The sequence below is a fragment of the Vidua macroura genome, chromosome 1 (genome assembly GCF_024509145.1).
Source record: "Vidua macroura isolate BioBank_ID:100142 chromosome 1, ASM2450914v1, whole genome shotgun sequence".
Lineage (NCBI taxonomy): Eukaryota > Metazoa > Chordata > Aves > Passeriformes > Viduidae > Vidua > Vidua macroura.
In genome coordinates, this window is record NC_071571.1 from 77,242,028 (window position 1) to 77,262,772 (window position 20,745).

The window sequence follows — 20,745 nt, forward strand, 5'->3', positions numbered from 1 at the left end:
TTGCACACAGTATTCAGGAAGGCAGCTGATATGAATGTATAGAGCTGTTTAATAACACTTCTGTTCTCTATTCTTTCCCAAACAGTTGCAAACATTGTTTGTGTCTTTAGCTTCTACTGCACAGATGTTGATATGTTTGTGGAAATTTCTGTTGGTAGCTCAAGATCCCATTGCAAAGTAGTAACAGAGAAACCACTGACCATAACCTTATATGTGAAATAAGGGTTCTGTTTGTCAAGCACACAACTTAACACATACTTCTTCCTCAAATCACTCCTAATAGGTTTAAAACATTTACTCTGATATGAAACTGGTACACTTAAATAATTTTTAACCTCTATGGGTCTGAATGTCACAGCTGCCCCTTTTACTCCTTGTCTTTATTAACCTCCTAAGCAAACCATGTTGAAGTGGGAGGGTTAGCTTTTATTGATAATTCAGGGAGGTTACATGCAATACAGTACCTTCTGTAGAGCAACTGTTTGAATGCCACATTCTAAGGCCTCAAATCTTGTATGTCAGGGGTATTTTTAAACACTTTAAAATTTCTCTTCTGATTTTAATATGAGGGGGGTTTTAACATGAGAACTTTTCTTAAAACAGATAACCTCTCTTCTCTTTCCTCTTTTCTTATGAAAATTTCTCTTTTCTTAGGAAAATGTCCATTTCCACCATGAAAATGTCATTTCCACACAATTTTCTGATATGCTTTTGAGGTCGATATTCTTATTTATGGCTAGATGTAACTAGGTTTTGTTAGACTTTGCATTTTAGTCCATCTTCTGACTTCAGTTATATTATTGAAATCCAAATTGGTATCAGCAGGAGTATTGATGTTAATATTTATGCAGGGGGTTTTTCTTGGAACCTGTGTTTTCTCTTCCACAAAAATGAATGATCTCCTGCTGAATTACAGGTCAATAACTTTGGAAAGCAAATCTTCTGGCCCAAGTCCCATACATACTATTTTCAGTTTTCAGCAAACTCATGGAGACCATATTTTCCTGCACATTTGATATTGATGATATCTGAAAAGACAAAAAAGAAAATCAAAGTTATTCAATTCTGCAGTTGAAAAATATTGTAAAATCTTAAGGTAGAAGGATTTACAAAAACTCAGAACACCATCACATGCACATAAGGCCTCTACATTTTAATAACCCTTTGATTTAAATTTAGTTATTCTTTATAATGCTGAAGCTGAAATACCAGCATTTGTAGCCCTTTTCTTCCCATGGATCCTTACCTCTACTTCATTCTTCTATTTTGCTGATAAGATAACTCTAATTCACATTTGTCCTGTCCATATGAACTGATTTTGAAAGAAATAATATTTCTCAGTATTTCGTCTACACCTTTGAAATAGAGTAGGCAGAAAAAGGAAAATTGCCCATGAATTGCTAGACATAAAAATTATTTTCATTGATTTTTTTTTTTCTAAAGATAAAGGGTTTTTTTCTAGAAAAATATATAGAATGACCTTACACTTCCAGACAGGAATAAACAGTGGGTGATTTGGAACTTTACTACTGGAGTGATAGCCCATTCTTCATTTTCTGAAAAAAACATGTAACATTTCTGAGAAAGTCACTTAGTTGTACCCAGAGTACCTGTATCAACCAGATAAACTGCATTTTCTCTTCACAATCTGCTGTGTGCTCATGCTCAGTTTTTTCTGTCATCTTTTTCTGTCATCTTTTTGAACTTCAGCAAAGCTTTCAACACCATCTCTCACATGATCCTTCTGGACAAAATGTCCAGCACACAGCTGGGTAAACACCACATCATGTCATGGGTGAGCCACTGGCTTACAGGTCAGGCACAAAGAGTGGTAGTGAATGGGGTGACATTAGAGTGGTGACTTGTCTCTAGTGGGGTTCTGCAGGGATTCATCCTCAACACAGTGTTCTTCAACAGCCTCATAAATGACTTGAACACAGGACTGCAAGGAACACTATGTAAGTTTGCTGATGACACTAAATTGAGAAGAGTTGTCAACTGTCTTGGGGGCAGGGAGGTCCTGCAGATTTTTGATAGAATAGAGAGCTGGGCAGTCACTGAATATAGGAAGCTTAACAAAGACAAATACCAGATTCTGCAGTCTATACCCTGATTGTGTATAGACTGGGGAATGAGAGGCTGGAAAGCAGCACTGTGGAAAGAAACCTGGATGTCCTAAACAATGGCTAATTGAATCTGAGTCATTGTATCCTGGCAGCCAGGAGGGCCAACCATGTCCTGAGGGGCATCAGGCACAGCATCGCCAGCCAGACAAGGGAGGGGATTGTCCTGCTCTGCTCTGCACTGGGGCAGACTCACCTTGAGGGCTGGGGGCACTTTTGGGTGCCACGACATAAAAACGACCCATGTGAGCTCTTAGAGAGCATCCAAAGGAAGGCCATGAAGATGGTGAAGGGCCTTGAGGTGAAGCCATATGAAAAGCAGCTGAGGTCACTTGGTCTGTTCCGCCTGGAGAAGAGGAGACTGATGGGAAGTCTCATTGTGGTCTTCAACATCCTCATGAGTGGAAGAAGAGGGGCAGGTACTGATCTCTTCTCTCTCATGACCAGTGATAGGACTCGAGGAAATGTCATGAAGCTGAGTCAGGGGAGGTTTAGGTTGGATATCAGAGAAAGGTTTTTCACCCAGACGGTGGTTGGGCACTGGAATAGCTCCCCAGGGAAGTGGTCACAGTTCCAGTGTGACAGAGTTCATTAAGCATTTGTACAAACACTCTCAGGTACATGGTGTGACTTGTGGGGTGTCCTGCGCAGAGACGGAGTTGCCCTCAATGATCCTGATGGGTGGCTTTCCACCTAGCATATTCTGATTCTGTAATTCTTTAATGTTAAAGGAAATTGTTACAGAGTTCAATTCAATAGGAATTTTTAATAGGTTCCAGAAATAGCAGATTTAGGTCAACGCTATTTCTAGACTCTGAAAAAATATTATAAGCTAATGGCTCCTATTCTAACTCGTTAAGACAGCAGTGGTTAGTTGCTATAAAGATAAGAATGGTCCTTAAAGTTTGCTTCTTGCCATTCCAGACCCATTTTAACACCAGGTAAAAAACCTGCTTTTGACATCAAATTGTTTAATACTAGAAAATAATACTTTCTAAATAAATAATAACCAGGAAGGTCTTCCAGTCTTCCTCTTAGACTTACAGATTTTTTTTTTCAATTTTGTATGTTATCTGCACCAATTTTTTTCTGATAACTGTTGTTGAATAAATAGCATTTTGCAATGTTATTCACATTTGTAAAACTTTGACGAACACATATATTTTCTCCTACATATTTGATTTCAAGGAAAAGCCTTTAGTACCCCAAACATTTCAGCTTTATACAACCTCATCAGCTAATTTGTGTGTTCAGTAGTACCTCTCCTTTTCTCTCCCCCTCTTTCTCTCTCCAAGTCTTCCTTTTATTCTATATATTCTTAGAATATCCAAAGGGAGATAATGGCATATCTGCTTAGATAGCAGCTGTTCAAAATCACTAAAGACTAAAAGTCATGTCTTACTGTGATATTTAATTCATTTTTAAAAGGAAATTCCTCAAATTTTCACTGCATGTTTGTGCTATATCAGGAAAACTTTCTCTAGAAAGGAAGAGTCTTCTAATAAAGACCTCCTTTTGTACAGAGGAACATTGTATTGGCCTACAATAATTTGAATTTATTGTCAAGTGAATGGTTGGAAACCATTGAAGATGCAGGCTCTGCAATGCAATGCCACCTCTTCCCACATTGCCTTACTCTGTACAAGGCAGCATTCCTCATCCTGATGTGGAAAACTTATGATCACAGCATTCACATCACTAGTGAAAACGCATCATTCTCTTTCATCCATTCATGTCTTGATTGAAAAGACAAAACAGTCATTTTGAGTGGTTGAATAGCTGACAAACACACTTCCAAAAAGCCTGAGTGATTTGCATGTTTTTTGTGTGACCTCCTCTCATCAACCCATTCAGAAGAATTCTATTCCTGGTTCAAGAGATCCAGTATTAATTTTGTAAGAGTAGATAATCACAGCCCTTTGTTTATTTGCTCATTTTCTTTCCCATTTCTTCTCATAGGTGTAATAAGAACAGCTTTGCCAAATATGGACAGAGAAGTGAAAGAACAATATCAAGTTCTAATCCAAGCCAAGGACATGGGAGGACAGCTGGGAGGACTAGCTGGTACTACCACTGTAAACATTACTCTCACGGATGTCAACGACAACCCACCCAGATTTCCTAAGAGTATGTAATATTCCAAAGCACTGATTTTTAGATAAGCATGACTAAAAGTATTAATTTGGAAAAGTCCTGTAGATAAGAAAGTGAGATCCTGGAAAAAGAACAGTATATGATGAAAAAAAAAATCAGATATCCTGTTTTTTAAAAATAATATAAAGTTCAATTTGAAAGTATGAATTGAATGTTTAAGAGGATATATACCATCATTCCACAAAATCAGCCTGAGCCTGAGTTAATTTCATTTACACTATAAAAATTATTTGGGAAATACTATTTTGTCAAGGGAAAGTGCATGAACTCCTTCAAATTATAAAAGGTTATAACCTGAGACTTCCAGGTACCAAAGGCAGAGCTAGCTCATGCTAAGAGTTATTGTTATGATATTCAGGGACAGATTTTTATATCTTGGCCCAGAATATTGTATCTGTCCCTGAAAACACAGACTCAAAACAGTGATCATTCACTGATAATTTATTATGTTTCACATCAGTTAATTTAAATGAAGCTTTTCAGAAGTATGCTAATTTAAAGAGTTTCATAGTCTGTATGATTAGGACAATTGTCACTTACTCATCTCCATAAATTTATTGAAGTTTTGTATATTCTGTACCTTCAAAATGCAGAAAATAATCAAGCATATATCTTGATAACTATGCCAAAATAAATAGCTGCTAAAATTCCTTAGTAAGGCTAATTTATATGAGAATATATTGCATGAATCTGAGGTAAGATCACAGCAGCTTTTTACTTTGCATCTCTTTCTTGCACATGAATTGAAATCCCACTATATGTATCATGAATTCTCTGTAGGTACAAAACCACATCTGCAACTGTGAAGTTTTCTCTCATATAAAAATTCTTCTTCTTTTACTCAATCTGAAAAGATATTGTGTTTTTGCAGGCACGTAAGAAAGACCATGTTACAAGAAGGATCCATTTGGTCCTTCCTTCTGTCTCTTACACTCATGTCTAGATATTATCCACAAATAGGCCAAGCAATATTTCATAAAACTTCCTAACTTTCTAATTGTATTTAGTTCTAATGGTGTCTTTGTATTTAACAACCCTCAATGTATTTTTCATGCAGCAAGTTGCCCCATTGCTTTGAAATTTATGTTAAATTTCAGAGTCCACATCCCCTGTCAGAGATACACAGAATAATATATATCATACAACTAACAACTTCCCCTCATTTGTTTTTAATCCATCTTTACATAATTGACTGAATGTTAACCTCTTCCAAGAATTCAGCAAGAATTGCAAAATATCAGCTTTAATTTAGAGAAGCTGTGTTGTTTTCTCTTTTTTCAGACTGGGAAATTCTCTCTGAATTGAGTAAATCTGCTCCTACTCTTTTGCCTGTACATGTCAGTCATATCCATCCTTATCTCCCCTAGACTCCCTGGAGAACTTCTGGGAAAAAAAAATCAGTGTTATATTATACCTCCAAGCCTTCTTTTGCCATAGTGGTTTGAAGCAAAATATTGCACATAATAATACTTCCCTTATTTCATTTTTCAGGCTCTTGGGCATGTAACAGCTAATCCAAATGATTTGTTACTGTTGTGTCTGTTTGTTCCACAACTGCTTCTATAGCTAATTTAACCTTCTCCTGAGTCCCCTATAAAGTTCTAGGATAGAAAAAAAAAAAAATCCCCAGTTTTTCTACACTAACAATAAAGAAAAAAATGTAGTAAGTTTTACATTTGTGATCTTATCTTCTTTGAGCACTTCTATATCTCAGTTTGGGGCTGACTTTATACAGTTCCTCTCAGTCTTTTGCCTCCTGATGTCTTAAAAGACAATTATTATTAGCTTGTTTGCAGAGATTTATTCAAACTCATTTTTTGTCCTCTTTATTTTGGTTTTATAGATAAAGCATGTTTTATGGTTCTTTCTATTGTCCTCTCTGAGACACAACTTCATTTTTTTGAAAGATGTGTTCTTTCTTTTATTAGCTATTTTGTTTGCCCTTACAGATTTTCCTTTTAATGGATATGTGCATTTGCTGTGGGTTTTCTAAATGATATCCCTAGATAGCATCCATACCACCCGTAGTGATTTAACAGTCTCAGCTATCCCATTCAGAATTTTTATAGTAATATGCCTCAGTTTTATTTATTTCCACTTTCATCTTATTATTTGTTTAACTGAATACAACCATCTTGTAATTCTAGTTTTTATTGCTCCTGCACAAGTATTGCATTTAAACTAATTATCATTGTTCTAAAGTGTAGAATAATAGGGAACTTTTCCTGAATAGCTAATGTTAATACTGTCCTCTTTTTTAAGTCTTAGTTGACAAAGATTCCTTTCACAACCATCATTATTCCTCCACGGACAAAGTCTGCTGTGACTTCCCTGCATACTTTGCTCCTTGATACTATGCTGCCTGACTGATTTTCTTCCTTCCCACAGATATTGAACACAAGTATAGTGCTGATATTCTTTTTTAGCATTAAGCATTAAAGCTACCTATACTAGGTAGCTAGGTCCCATTTTAACCCTTGGGTTCATATTATGGCTTTCTTTCTCTTCTTTACTGGTTCCTAGTTTGATTCTGTATGAACTACCACTTCTGCATTTCCTACTGGGCTGTCATCTCCTTTTGCAGCATTCTCCAGTGAATGCAGAAGTCTCATAACTGCACTCTTTGTCTGAACTACATAACTTTGCATTTATTTTTTCTAATTTTGTGCTTTCCAACACCTAAAAATTTTCCTGAACCTTTCACTAGGTATCACAATGGTCATAGAAAAGTTTTTAAACTTCCATAAGCTTATTTTTCTCATGGCCAAAATGAATTTCACAATTTTTCCTATTCTTTAACAAGTGCTCCAACATTCTAATCTTGTGACTCACTTCTCCTCACCACTTTTTCTCAGCCAGGTCTTTAAAGCTCTACCTTTCAATCTTTTTCTCCTGATTGTACATGGTGAGACTAGTTCAAACTATGCTACTATGAATGTCCTTCACTTCAGGTTTCATTTGCTAACCTAAATTTCAATCCTAAGACTTTTTTATTTTATCAGACCTCACATGATATCTCCTGTAGCTTCATGACAGGCTATCAAAGCACTTGTGGGATGCTCCAAACCTAATCAATAGACAAATCATCCCAGAGGGCCTCTTTGTACCATCATTCTTACTGCCTTCATCCTCAGTTCTTGTTAAACTGCCCACAATTGCAGTCTGCTCCTTCATTTCAGCTGGAACCTCTGCTGTTTGAAGGGTACCATGGGTACATCAGGAAGTAATGTAACTGTCTGGAGACTAAAAACTCAGTACATTAGCAAGCTTCATGTGCCCAGCGCTCACTCCCATCCTGGTCTTTAGTCGTATATTTTACTTCCTTTGTTGCTAGGGGCCTTAGTATTTTATATTTTGTTATATGCTTGCATCTACTGTGGTGGTGCAAAAATGCACAATTTTCACATAATGTCAGATGATTTTCATGACACAGAGAAACCATGGAATATATCATCCTCTTTGAAGAAGATAGCCTCCAGGTCTCATTTAATGCATAAATTGCAGTTATTACATCTTTGCCCAATTGTTGCTATGAAGAAGCAAAATAAATCACACACAAGAGACCAAGCTTGTCCTGTACTTTGCATGCTAGTAAGGTTGAAAACCTTTTCTTTCTGTTATATCAAATGTCACAAAAGACAAATTACAGCAGTGATGCTCAACAAAACAGATGAGAATGAGATTGGAAGTTTGTGTTGATATTGAAAATAACAAACATTTAATGTGGCTTACAAGCTAAAATGTCAGTGTGGCGACCCCAGTGTATTGGTCAAGTTTTTTTTTTTGTTTGTTTGGTTTTTTTTTGGTTTTTTTGGTTTTTTTTTTTTTTTTTTGTTTTGTTTTGTTTTGTTTTGTTTTTATGTGTTACAGGCAACAGTCTTGATCAATGGGGATTTACTTAGCCAGCCCTGTTTGGTTACAATGCATAGTGTGCCTGAAATTCACAGAGACACCAGGCTAATTACAGCTAAACAAAATAACTGAGAAAAAGTGGAGTATGAATTGTATTTCACACATAACAACTGTATTTTTCATTTTTTCCCTTGAAAGCATTGCAATGATTTGGAGTAATTACCTGCCAGGAAATGGAGTTTGTAATTTACTTGACTACCATAGCTAAAAGGATACTCATGAAAAATTTTAGTTTATGTGAAAAATAAGTCTTTAAAATCCAGTCTATGTAGGTGCCAAGTTCAGGCCTGGCAAGAGGTCAGGAGCCCTGGGTGTTGCTGGGATTGAGACCTCTAGTATGCCATTGCTCGTCATTGGTCAACAAGGCCAGGAAGTGCAGACTGAAAAAAAGGACTAAAGGTCCTTTAACACAAACTGCTGCAGGGTTAATGTTTTTCTACCACATAATCAGGACCATAGTTTTTCAAAGGACTTAAGCCAAAGAAGCCATGCTATAGATCATCTAATATTTCACAGGATAAAGTTTAAGTTTCTTTTCTGAACTTAGTAAAGCTGGAGAATAAAAAAAGATTTCAGAGCAGAAGTAGGAGAACATATATTATTAATATTTGGAAGGAGCTACACTGATAAATAATACATTACAAGCTTGCAAAAAAAAATGTATCATGAAACACCTTCATCTCATTGGGGTCCTTTAAGGCGACAGGCAGGTTTGGATGGGTTATCAGCATCCAGTGATGAAAAACCACTGACTATCCTGCTGAACATGGAATTTTTTATTTAGAACCTGTGCTTTTGAACATATTCAGGGGGGAACTCCCACCTTGCATGTCTCCTAGTAATGAGGAGTGTAACAGAGAGGAAGCCTCTAAACATATATTTCTGCCAGAGTTGTTTGACCTGCAGGTATCTATTGGCCCACATTTCAGAAAACTGACACTTCAGTAAACTGATATTTTCTTTAAAACTAGTAGGAAAAAATTAATCTGAATTATTTTATTAGTATAAATTTATTTCCAGAAGTATTTTCTTTCTTCCCTGCCTCTGCAGTTTTCTGCATTGCTATGCATGTTTCATTGTTAAAGATAGATCTTTTTTGTAAATATTAAAATAAATATTTCATATCAAGTTTTATTTTTAAAAAAACAAGAGGAAAAAAAATAAGGCAATGACTGGAAAGGTAAGTACTTTTCCTATCATAACAACAATGTTCAAGTAATTGAAAATAAATTTGGTATAACACAACAGTGCCTTTGAGCAGAGAGGAGTGGACAAAAGCTGTGTACATGTAGGCATGTATGCTGGTCCATAAGGGGACCGATGACCTTTCTTTCTCAGCTACTTATGTACATGATAGCTGGCTAAGTAAAGACATATTTAAGCACAAAATTCTTGAAAGATAATGGGCTAACCCTTAACTCATCAAGCAGAGGACCAGTCTGAGCAAGCTGCTAGGACATCAGTTGCTTGTTTCTAATTCATAAAATAAGCTTCAAGAAAAAATTGATGGGTTATATTTACTTCAACATTAAATGACAAAATCTACATAATTAGTTGGTATAAATTATTCTTTATGGAATCAAATAAATTAAGTGAAGTGGGGGATTCATACTTTCTAAGTTTATTATACTTCAGTTTCCCAGTCTCTTTTGTTCACTGCTGACAGAGTGAGTGTGAAAACAATTTAGAGATTTAAACTCTTATATGCTGAGCAATAAAAGCACATGTGAATCATTTTAGTCAAACGGATAATATGTCTTTTTATTTTAATATGACATAAATATGCTTTTAGAGAATAAGGCCCTGACAAAGAAGAAATGCAATTGATTTTTAAAATTTATACAGTATTTATTCTTATATTAGCAAATAAAAGATTTCAAGTGTCTTATGAAGTCAGTAATAAGTTTGGTTTCTTTTTAGGATGTGTATTTTTTAATTTGACACCTCCTGAATTTGCTTTTCTGAACTCAAAAGAAGTATTTGGATAAAGCTATATTTTATCACATCATTTCCAGCTAACAGAAGCAAATTTTGTGAGAGAATGTTTAAAAGCTTTTTCTAATAGAAGAGAAGTTAATTAAGGTTTGAACCCAATATTTGAATTTTGTCTACTTGTGCATGTCTTTGCTTTAAAAAAAAATGCATCTCTGATGGTCAGAAACCATTATCTCAGGGTGGGTTTGTAACCACATTTAGAATATTCAGACACCTATAGAGCAAGGCCTAGACATCACAAGGGCCATTGGTTTTGCTGTCAGTGGTCTTTCCAAGAGCAACTCAGTGAAATCCTTCAAGATAGTTTGCATAAAAGAACATGACAAATTTCCAGAAATGCTAACATGTTTGGAAACAGAAACACAACTATTCATCATTCTGGTGGTGACACCTTAAATAAAGTAAGGTTGAAGGATCATTCGTATGACCTTGCACATCAGTCCATACTGTAGGAGTTTGCAGGTAATTGGATTTGGATTTCACCAGTGGCCAGTACAGTGCATTCCACAGAATTTAGTAAATCCTCTATTGGAGACAGCAAAGGAAACAATAATCTTAGAGAATGAAGTTCATAAAATAGACAATTCAGAAACAAATAAACACCTTTCATTTATGCAATTCCAGGAATTTCAGTGTAAGTGAAAAGGACCTTTGTAAACATAAGCTAGCCCTTTATTCTCTTAGTTATTTAACCTTGGCATGGCACTTGAATGATCTGTTAACTGGATGATCTATTAAATAGACATATTATGCATTATATATTAGGAATGGGCTTTGCATATTCCACCCTTTAGATGTATTTTTTTTTCTCTAATTATTTATTGGTTTACAGATTATTTTATTAGGCTTACTGTCAAGTACTACAATCTGTAGAAATATTTAAAAAAAAAGAACAACCAAGTGCTGAACCGGGAATAGCCTGCCTTTTTTATACATATGGCTACACACTTTTTAAATTGAAAATTCTTATCATAGTTACTTATTTATATATTATTGAAAGCTTAGTACATCACAGAAATTGCACATGCATTAATTGTCCTAAGTTTTACTACATTAAAACTGGTCAGTTTTTAACTCAGTAAACTAAATGTGGCTGGTTCCATTCAAGTGACTTTGAATAAGTCTAGCTAAGATTATATTGAAAAATTGCTTCAGAAGCAGAGTGCAAGGAAGAGGTCTTCTTGGTCCACAGGAGATAGAAAAGAAAATATTTTAATCCATTGCTTTGGATGAGTGGCTAGTGAGAGACAAAGGCATCTACTGTTAAAGATTTCAGAAGAATGCAACACAAATCCCACATAGTAGTGCATTAGAAATCTGTAGAAAAAGATCATGTGATTAATAATTTTTTCTGTTCACTAATCTAAAAAATTTAAATAATGAAAGCAGAGATTTGATTTAAAAATAAGTGAGGAAGATGTATTCCCTCCTTACTTGGACAATTTAGAACCAGAAAACTTACTTACTTTTCTTCAGCTAGAAAACTTTTTCAGGATTAAGGTTCAGATCTGCCTAATTAGGCATTTTAATAAGTCTGCATGAATTTCTGGGAAGTTGTTCTACTCCCTGTAATTTAGATATGGAAGTATAGCTTCTCTCAGTATTTCTATTAAAAGTTGTTCTTTATATACAGCACTTGCATCTCAGAATGAAAATGAGTCCATCTTTCATTGATTAAAGAATTTGCCTGGCAGACAAAATGCCCTAATTCTGTTCCAGCAACTAATTACTTTTGTTATACCAGTTGGGAGATACCTGCACAGGACAGGTGGACAGATTCATTGCAGACTAGACTGCAGGCAGAGATTAGTTGTGAGACTGACCCAGAACTTGCTTTGAATCAGAAAAGGAGGGGAGGTCAAATCCTGATTTTCTCCATCTTTAATTTTCTAATGTCTGTGCCATAAGACATAAAAGGAAAAATCACCAGCTTGGTCCTGTTAACCAAGCTTATATTGTTTAATGTCAGAAAATCTTATGCAAGTCTGATTTTCACTTACTTGTAAATTTTGAGTAAATTAAAACTTCATTCTTGAGTTAAACATGTACTTTAACCAACCATTTCATACAGTGATGGAAAATGGGAATGCAAAGGCTCCAGAAATGGGGTCATGCAATTGCAAGCCAATCATGAAAAAAGCACCCATTTTGGATTGCAATACCTTTGACTCACTACTGCTTTAGCATCAGTAAAACTACAGTCAAATCAGTACAATAAAAAATACCAGCTGGCCAGTATTTGCACAGGACTCTTATAGGAATCAGAGGAGAACCAAAGGTAGATCCTCTTTATTCTGGGTTCCTTCCAAGTCTCACACCTCTGTAGTATTTGCATTTGTTTCTCACCTGTCTCATCATTTTTTAGCCTTTCTTTCTTCCTCATCCTGTATATCCTTATTTTCAACATGCACTCTTGTCTCCACTCTCCTATGTGAGAGACACATATTTATCCTTGTATAACTAGATTGTGGCCTCTCCTCCTTCAACTCCACAAGTAGGTTTCTCTTTTCTTTCCCAATGGTAGCATTGCAAAAAGAATTTTTGCTTTGCTGGATCACTTCCAGCTCTGAGTGTCTCCATATTTTGCTATACTGAAATCATGGGTCTTCACCATCCCAGAAAAACTCTTTACATCTTCATGTAAATTGTTTAGGCCACAACCTTACCACACAGATCAGTTACCCTTGCCTGCTGTTTCTATTTCACTCACTTGTGTTACAGATAGTCATAAAAAACCCTTTCCCTTCTTTTCTTTTCCCTTCACCACCATTTAATCAATGAAATTATGGGCATATTTACATAGACTAAAAGAAGATATACAATGGCTTATTACATTTTGCTTTTCAAAGCAAAAGAAGGACTTGAGAATATCTGGGAAAGTCCCTGAAGTTTTATGTTTTCTGTGCTGTTAGTCTTAGAACAGTTTTAAAACAGTTTTAAAACAGGCATAGTTTTGACCAACACCAAGTAAAGCTTTCCCAGAGAAATTCAGGGCATTTGGAGAAATTAGTACAGGTCAGGAACTATTTTCTGCAGTCACTTTCCATGAAATTGACCTATTTTGGTATGGGTAAAAGAATTTAATAGCATGGAATTAGGCCATTTATATTGGCTGGCTTCTGGGCCACAAAGTCTGGCTGGTACATGAAATTTCTTTGTGTATTTGTGACTTGATTGAGCCTATGCTTTGTAATCTAGGCCATGCAGCCCTTTTTGGGTCACAGTACCCCACAGTTAAGTAGTCTTCTATCATTATTTTTGTGTCCAACATAAAGGAGTTAAAATTTAACCTCTATAAAAATTTCTATTTTCACTTAATCCAACGTTCTCTTATTTTTTTCTTATTCCTTTCCATATCAGAATTCTTCATGCACTTGTAGTAAGAGCTGATTTTCTCCCCAAAGTGCATGTAACCGTAGTAAAAACTCCCTGGAAACCTCTTTTTTGCAGCTGTCACTGTTGCGTGTTCTTAATCATAAAGCATCTTGGAGTGAATCTTTTTATTCAGACTGAATAACTGAATTCCCAACCAAAGCATATTAATTGGAAGAAAACTGAGAAATAAACAGGAGAGGGAGATATTCAATTTCCACAGATTCTCAAAACACAGAGTGCTTAGCAAATTCTTTGTCTGATGCACTTATATTATTTTTTAACTTTCTCAAGAATGCATACGTAGCAAAGGTTATATGAGGACTGTTTGGAGTATGCATTGAATGAAACAAAAAACGTGTTTAAAGGTCTAAACTGAGAGAGACTGAACTCTTAGCTGCAAAGCAGAGCATTAGCCCAAATATAGCTATTTCTTTAAACTACTCCATAGCCAATGAAAAATATAGGTTATTTCTCACTGGCTGGAGTGCAATGCTCTGACTGCACTGTAAGCAATAGTTCAAGAAATACAAATGAGCACAATAGTGATTAGAAATTAAACATTATCTATTTGTAATAACATTCCGTTGTTAATTCATTTCCCTCTGATCATCTTCTCTAAGTAGTAATTGATCATTAATGGAAAGATTAGGAAAATTGTTTTTAAACACCATAATTATCATCATAGTAGATTATTATCATTAATAATGGTATTTTACATCTGCTACCTTATGTAGAGAAGGTGCAAATAAATACAGTTCATAGAAATTCAACAACCTTTGGCAGGAATCATGTCATTCATTCCACTACAATGTGTTTTCTGTGGGGAATGACAAAGAAATTATTCATTCAAAACACAGAGTATTTAGATTGGATGCATGAAATTACTCTCAGTAACCTTGGTATGTCTTAAAAGTCCCATGCATATCTGCCTACTCTGATATTGAAAAGTAGCTAAGGCTACAGATTTAACAGCATGGGTTTGCCTTGCAGTGCTTTGAGAATTGGTTCCAAAGTGACCCACTGACAACAGTGCCATTTGCTGTGTCACTATCAGTTCTGGCAGCATATGCCTTTTTCCCTGAGGTCCCTAAGAAATCAACATATCCTTTCTGCCTCTAACCATGGTGGGCTTACTTTCTGAAAATTTAGAAACTACAGGGCAACATAAAGTGAAACAGACCATATGTAATTATCTAATTATAATCACAATAATTTAAGCTCATGATTTTTAAAATTGTCTAAGAACCGCACTTGTATGCAGATTTTCAGCAGTGTAAAAGCATTAAATGGGATGCCCAAGTGCTTGCAACGATCCACATGTTCCTAGTGAGAGCAGTAGGAGCTAAGCTGAAGCTACCAAGCAGTTTGTATCTGTCTTCTGTGTATCCAAAATACATCTTTAGTATATTTGCATAGAGAAACCTATAAAAATAAAAAGAAAATAACAGAAATATTCTAGGGTATGTCTTTTAAGTTTTGTCTTGAATTCATGACAATTATTTTATTCTTAGTGGCTTCTGTGGAAAATTTGTTGAATTTGTAAATGTGATTGTCTAGTGCTCACAAAAGAAGAACCTGTAATTAAGTACTCACTACTTTTACATTTTATTGCAAAATAAGCAGTATTTATAGAGAGCTTACTTAAAACACTTAAACTACAAAACATAAACATCACTTGTGATAAGCTGAGCATACTTGCTGTAAAGTATAAGAGAAGACAAATACAAAATATGCAATTGCTATCCCATTATAACACTATTTTCTTATCTATATTACACACTAAATCACAAGCATTTAAGGAAACTGCAGAGAGTAAACCAAAACTTGAAACAAAGTATAGGAAACTATTATAAACTTGTACTTGATGATTTCACAAGTTCATCTTTAAAAGCAGTAATTTTTGGCCTCAGCCTGTACCTGCCTGGGGAAGAAAAGTAATAATGGAGTTCAGGGAAAAATAATTTGCATGAAATGTACTTAATGCATATGTAAAACTCATGTCTTCACAAGGAGTTTTTTGAGTAATACAGATGTTGAGCATGCTTTGTTTAGGTGATTTTAGGGATAGAACTGAGGTATGACTTGGAGGACTTAAGATAGAAAACTAATTTCCTTAGTCGATGGAGAGAAAAATTAATCTTCCAATACAGATGATTTAGACCACCTGGCTTAGATCCTAAAGCAAATGGTTTGACCATATTCTTAAGAGTGAATGAATTGTAGTAAAAGTTGTGTTATTATATCTTGTGCCAGAGTGATAAAGACAATATTTAAGAAGCAGGGATGTTAAGCAGAGCATTACAAACTCTATGTCCCATCCTTGAAAAAGCACTTTTTATCATGTTAATGTTTCACATGTATCTTTCAATTCAAATTTTATAGAGGGAACAAGCATATTGATTTACTTCATGGTGACAGTGTGATCACCGGAGTATTACCAACCAACCTACCTGATAAATGCCAATTACATGCTGCCTGGGATTCTGAAAAAGGAAAGACATCTTCTGAAAACTTTTTTTCTATCTATCTAGAAGACATGCTACACCTTGATAATTCTTTAAAACCACTATATAATTTGCATACAAAACAATTGATTCAAGCTTTTAGAATATAACCCCCGAAAACTATTTCTCTCATTGGATTATTTTGTTTCATAGTAATTTCTAATTAATAGACTGGATATTAGCAGTACAAGTGTTCATTGGTTATGATACATAATGAAACTGATCATGTGGAACTAGTTTTCCACATAAGCTCTCAGAGTTACATAAAGCTATACTGTCTAACACGTGAATGCATTGGCAAAGTCAAATTTTTCACAAAAAGAGGCAGTGATAAAGGTGGGAACTTTTCATAAAACAGTAACATCAGGATTAAAACAGTTACTTAGGAACTCGATTAGTTCTCCTCAGCCTGTTGGAATATGGAAATGCCATATTGTCTAAAAGAAACTCTTCTTTATAAACTTGAGGAATTTCTAGAACTGAGTATTTTCTTCCCCTCTTGGTAAAACTATTCTACCATACAAAGATGATTTAAGATCTTCAAAGAAGATTAAGTTATCTTTGCCTCAGTATTAGGACACACATCTGAGTGTGAGTGGCTCCAAACAACAGCTTCAATAATTATTTCTACATTATGTTGTTAAACAGCTTACTCTCTGTTGCAACAAGTATTCTTTATGCAACAACCAGCACACTTTGGAGGCAAAAGCTGTGGGCTTGTCTATCTTGAGATAATAAAAATGAACTGGCATTTCCTGTTTCCTGAACGCTTGCTTCAGCAAGGGGGATGTTCATGACTGTGGAAATATTCTCTGACATGCAGTGGGTAGGTCTATTTTTAAAAAGCTATATGACAACATCACCTTATAATTAGGAAAAAAATACCCTGCAAATGATTATACTGAATATTTCAGTATACAGAAATTATACTAGTATAATGAACATAATTTTCCCTTTAGGAAGGTGGAAGGAGGATGGCTTCAAAAACACAGTCTGCTAGCTCACCTCAGGGGGTGATAGAGTTCTGGCTCAGTAGCTGCCAGCTCTGGGGAAGATTCATCATGTGGATTATCCTAAACTAGGGTAGGATCAAACTCAAAATGGTTTTTGTTTCTGCTCATTTTCCTTTAAAGTACTGGTGACCCTTGGACATTCACAATCTCTGCAGCACTGGGGGATGCATTTTTCTAGGTGTGGAGTTTGGAATCCACAGAAGAGAATCAGAAATTTTTAAGCATGGTTATGTCTAATGAGGCCATAAACTCAGAGCAGTGGGTTAAAGGTTGGAAGGAGTCTTTTCATAACTTCCATAACTGAAGTTTTACAAGACCATCCCAGATCATTTGTGACCTGCATCAGGCACATGGTGACAAAGCCTGGCTTTTTTTTTCCCACACAATGTCCCAGCCCCTCTACAGGGCACAGAGCCACATCCAAGAAAGTCATGAATGCATCTCACTGCTGTGCTAAATCACATCTCCCTAGTTTTTGGAGCATATGCATCATATGCTGCTATTTATTAGGCTGATTACCTGTAGTTGATGTAGCAGGTTTAATATATTGAGTATATGCTTATATATTTACATGATACTTTCTTTTGCCTATAACACTGTAGTTAAAGCACCAGTGAGAAAATATGAAATGGTGCCTTATGATTCTTCCTAAACAGATGTAAATCAGTGTCTTTATGACCTGAGTCAGGATAAAAATTAAAATGCCTTGGTAATTTAATTTAACAAGAATATTACAATACACTGTGTGGTGGGGTTGTGTTTTTTTTTTTTTTTGTTTGTTTGTTTTTTTTTTGTTTTTTTGGTTTTTTTGGGTTTTTTGGTTTTTTTGTGGTTTTGGGGTTTCTTTTTGTTGTTGTGTGATTTTTATTTTTTAAATTTTTGTTGGGTTTTTTGTTTATTTGTTTTTGTTTTGTTGGTTTGCTGTTTTGTTTTGTTTTGTTTTGTTTTGTTTTTCTCCTGAGGAAACATTAAAGATTTAGAAGAAAGAGAGATAAATTATTTCAGTGGTTTTGCCTTTAAGAATCATGCTATTGTGATCCACTGCAATGCAATACTTTGGCAACTGCCAGAAAGCTGAAAAAAGTACAGACAAAGAAAAATCAGGAGAGAATAATCTTGCACAGTACAAGTATGGTGACAGATTAGAAAAAAATGTTCAAATAGCATTTACAGCTCTTTGATTGATGGCCATTATGCATTTAGCTTAAGTCCTTGGATGCTAACCTGGGTTATTTCTTAATGGTTGTTTTGCTGATAAGAAATAATAATGGTTTTCATGTGCTATTGCTATCAGACTTGAAAAGCTTTTTGGTAAATGATGGTGTAAACTTCAAGTGTGGAGAAAAAACAACAAAAAAACCTCTTTTTGAGTAAAAAACAAATGAAAAAGCACCTAACATCTTCGTAAGTAAAAATCAAACCCCAGAACAGCTTTTGAGCTTTAAAAATGAAAACTAATCTAATCACGTCAGAGGAACTGTAAATGTGTGCTGTATTTCAGTCAATATGACTGATTACCTGTCACTTACTCAGCTCTGATTTCTTCCCGCTGTGAGCTTTGGAACCATCTTTGTTTTAGAAATGCAGAGGCAGTGTGTATGAATTGTTAGCTAACCTCTGCCTCATTTTCCTGAATGATTTTGGGACTAAGAAATTACCCCTGTCAGTTATTTCAGCTTAAAAGCTTCAACAGCATCATCACTCATTTCTTTTTATCATCCTTACTGATGCCACTCAATATGAAACAGAAAATCCTAACCAAGCAATAAAGCAATATTTACTGCTACCAGCTTTCCTATACATGAAAATATCCTGACTTGCATGCAATATATGTGATTAAAATCAGCTAAGCAGGGAGCTAGTTTCAGAGTCTGGTTTTGTAGTGCAGTTTGAGGAAAGCCAGGGCTTTCTCCTTTGGTATATCCCAAAAGACAGGAGGAAACCTAGAAAATATATTTATAAGAGATTTATGCAAGTAGAAGAAAGATTTTTGTTGGCAGAGAAGTCACATCAACAAAATCTGACAGATCTGTTTGAGCAGCGTAACCAGCTGCTGCATAAGTTTGTCCGAAGCGCTTGTTCCATCATTCCTGGAAGCTGAAGAGAACAAGGTTTTCAGGACTTTTGGGAGTAAAAGGCTATTACTCAGACCTGTTTCAATATATCTCTATAGCAAATGGAGGTAGTAGTATATACAGGCAAATGGACAATAAAAAATGAATAATGCTAAACTGTCACAGCAAGTCCACAGCAAGAAGTAATGTCTGCTGGAAACAGAAAAATAAAAATCTACAAAACTGTCTTTCTGTCTCATTTGATGTATAGCATGTATTGGTAATGTCAAACATCCTCCCTACAAAGACCGAGCCTTTCTGAGTTCAAGAAGCATTTAGACAACACTCTCAGGCACATGGTGTGGTTCTCAGGGTGTCCTGTCCAGGGTCAGGAGTTGCAGTAAGTGGTCCTGAAGGGTCCCTTCCAGCTCAGTATATTCTGTGATTCTAGGATTCTATTATTTGAGGGTGGGGAGAAAGGGAATGAGGGCTTCATGCTATGTATTATATTCTCTTGAAGTTTTTCTGTGAGCTGACAGCAATATGCATTATTTGTTTCCATTTATTTTATTCTGAAAGTAAGTTGTCACAGTAGAACAGTTAACAGGTTCCACGTGCTGTGAAGATAATATCACAGAAGGACAACGGCACTGTAATTACATACTATGTCTTCAGAAATATGACTCTTGCAGGCTTGAAGACTGCTTCAGAGTTTCAAATTAGTCTGGATGACCCCATCTTTATTGCTGTTGAATTTCTGGAAATGATGAAATGCCGAGTCATTGAAAATAACCAATAAAAACCTAAACAATAAAAAATTAGTAATTTAGTCTTTCTTTGACTTCATCTAAGTCCCATATGCTTTTCAGCCAGATGCAATATTTTATAGGGAAATGTTTGTTTTAATGAATCTGAGTGATCTTCAGATCACTAAAAATAGATCAATTTGTCAAAGATGGAAAAATCTATGATCATATGTTCTTACATTTCATTTTCACTAAAATTGTAGATGTAAACAGCAATTGCTGCAGCAATGATTTCTGTTATCCAGTATAAGTGCCTGTAAAAGACCAGGACATCAGGGCTAAGACTATACTGTGGAAACTTAATATAAGATTCAAGGGTAGATAAATGCCTTTTAGGTCCCTTTTTTGCATAATTTGCATAGCAGAGATACAGTAATACATGTGGTTGTAAATGACATTAATAATAAGGAGGATTTCTGATTGTATCATGAATACCGTGTTAAAATTTTACTTTTTAGTCAGAATCACTGAAGTAAATCTGAAAAATAGCTGAAACTATCTTGTCATGACACCATTTTGCATCATAATAATCCTTTCCTGCTGTTAGAAAAACACTAAGAAATACAGCTTCCTTTAGTAAGTTCCCTTGAAAGAAAAGTAGTGAAATGATAATTGCTCAGTCTTTAGTAGCTAAGTAAATGGGTAACACAAACCTATACACTGTGATGTCCAAAAGTAAATGCAGGCATAAGCTGATTTTACTTATGGATATTTTCTCTAGGAAAAAAAGGCAAATTTTGCCTTCTGATATACTTTGCATACTGCTGGCCAGATGGGGGAAGCAAACAGAAGAGATTTTTTCAAAGGCA

The 20,745-nt window shown here is 35.3% G+C and overlaps 1 protein-coding gene across 1 annotated transcript in view; it reads left to right on the top strand.

Moving 5' to 3' along the window:
• Window positions 1–20,745, top strand: part of LOC128812911 (cadherin-12) — a 152,677-nt gene that overhangs the window by 81,644 nt on the left and 50,288 nt on the right. The window contains exon 4 of the mRNA XM_053987577.1: window positions 4,083–4,250. Within this exon, the coding sequence (XP_053843552.1) occupies window positions 4,083–4,250 (168 nt within the window). The remainder of the gene's footprint in view (window positions 1–4,082; window positions 4,251–20,745) is intronic.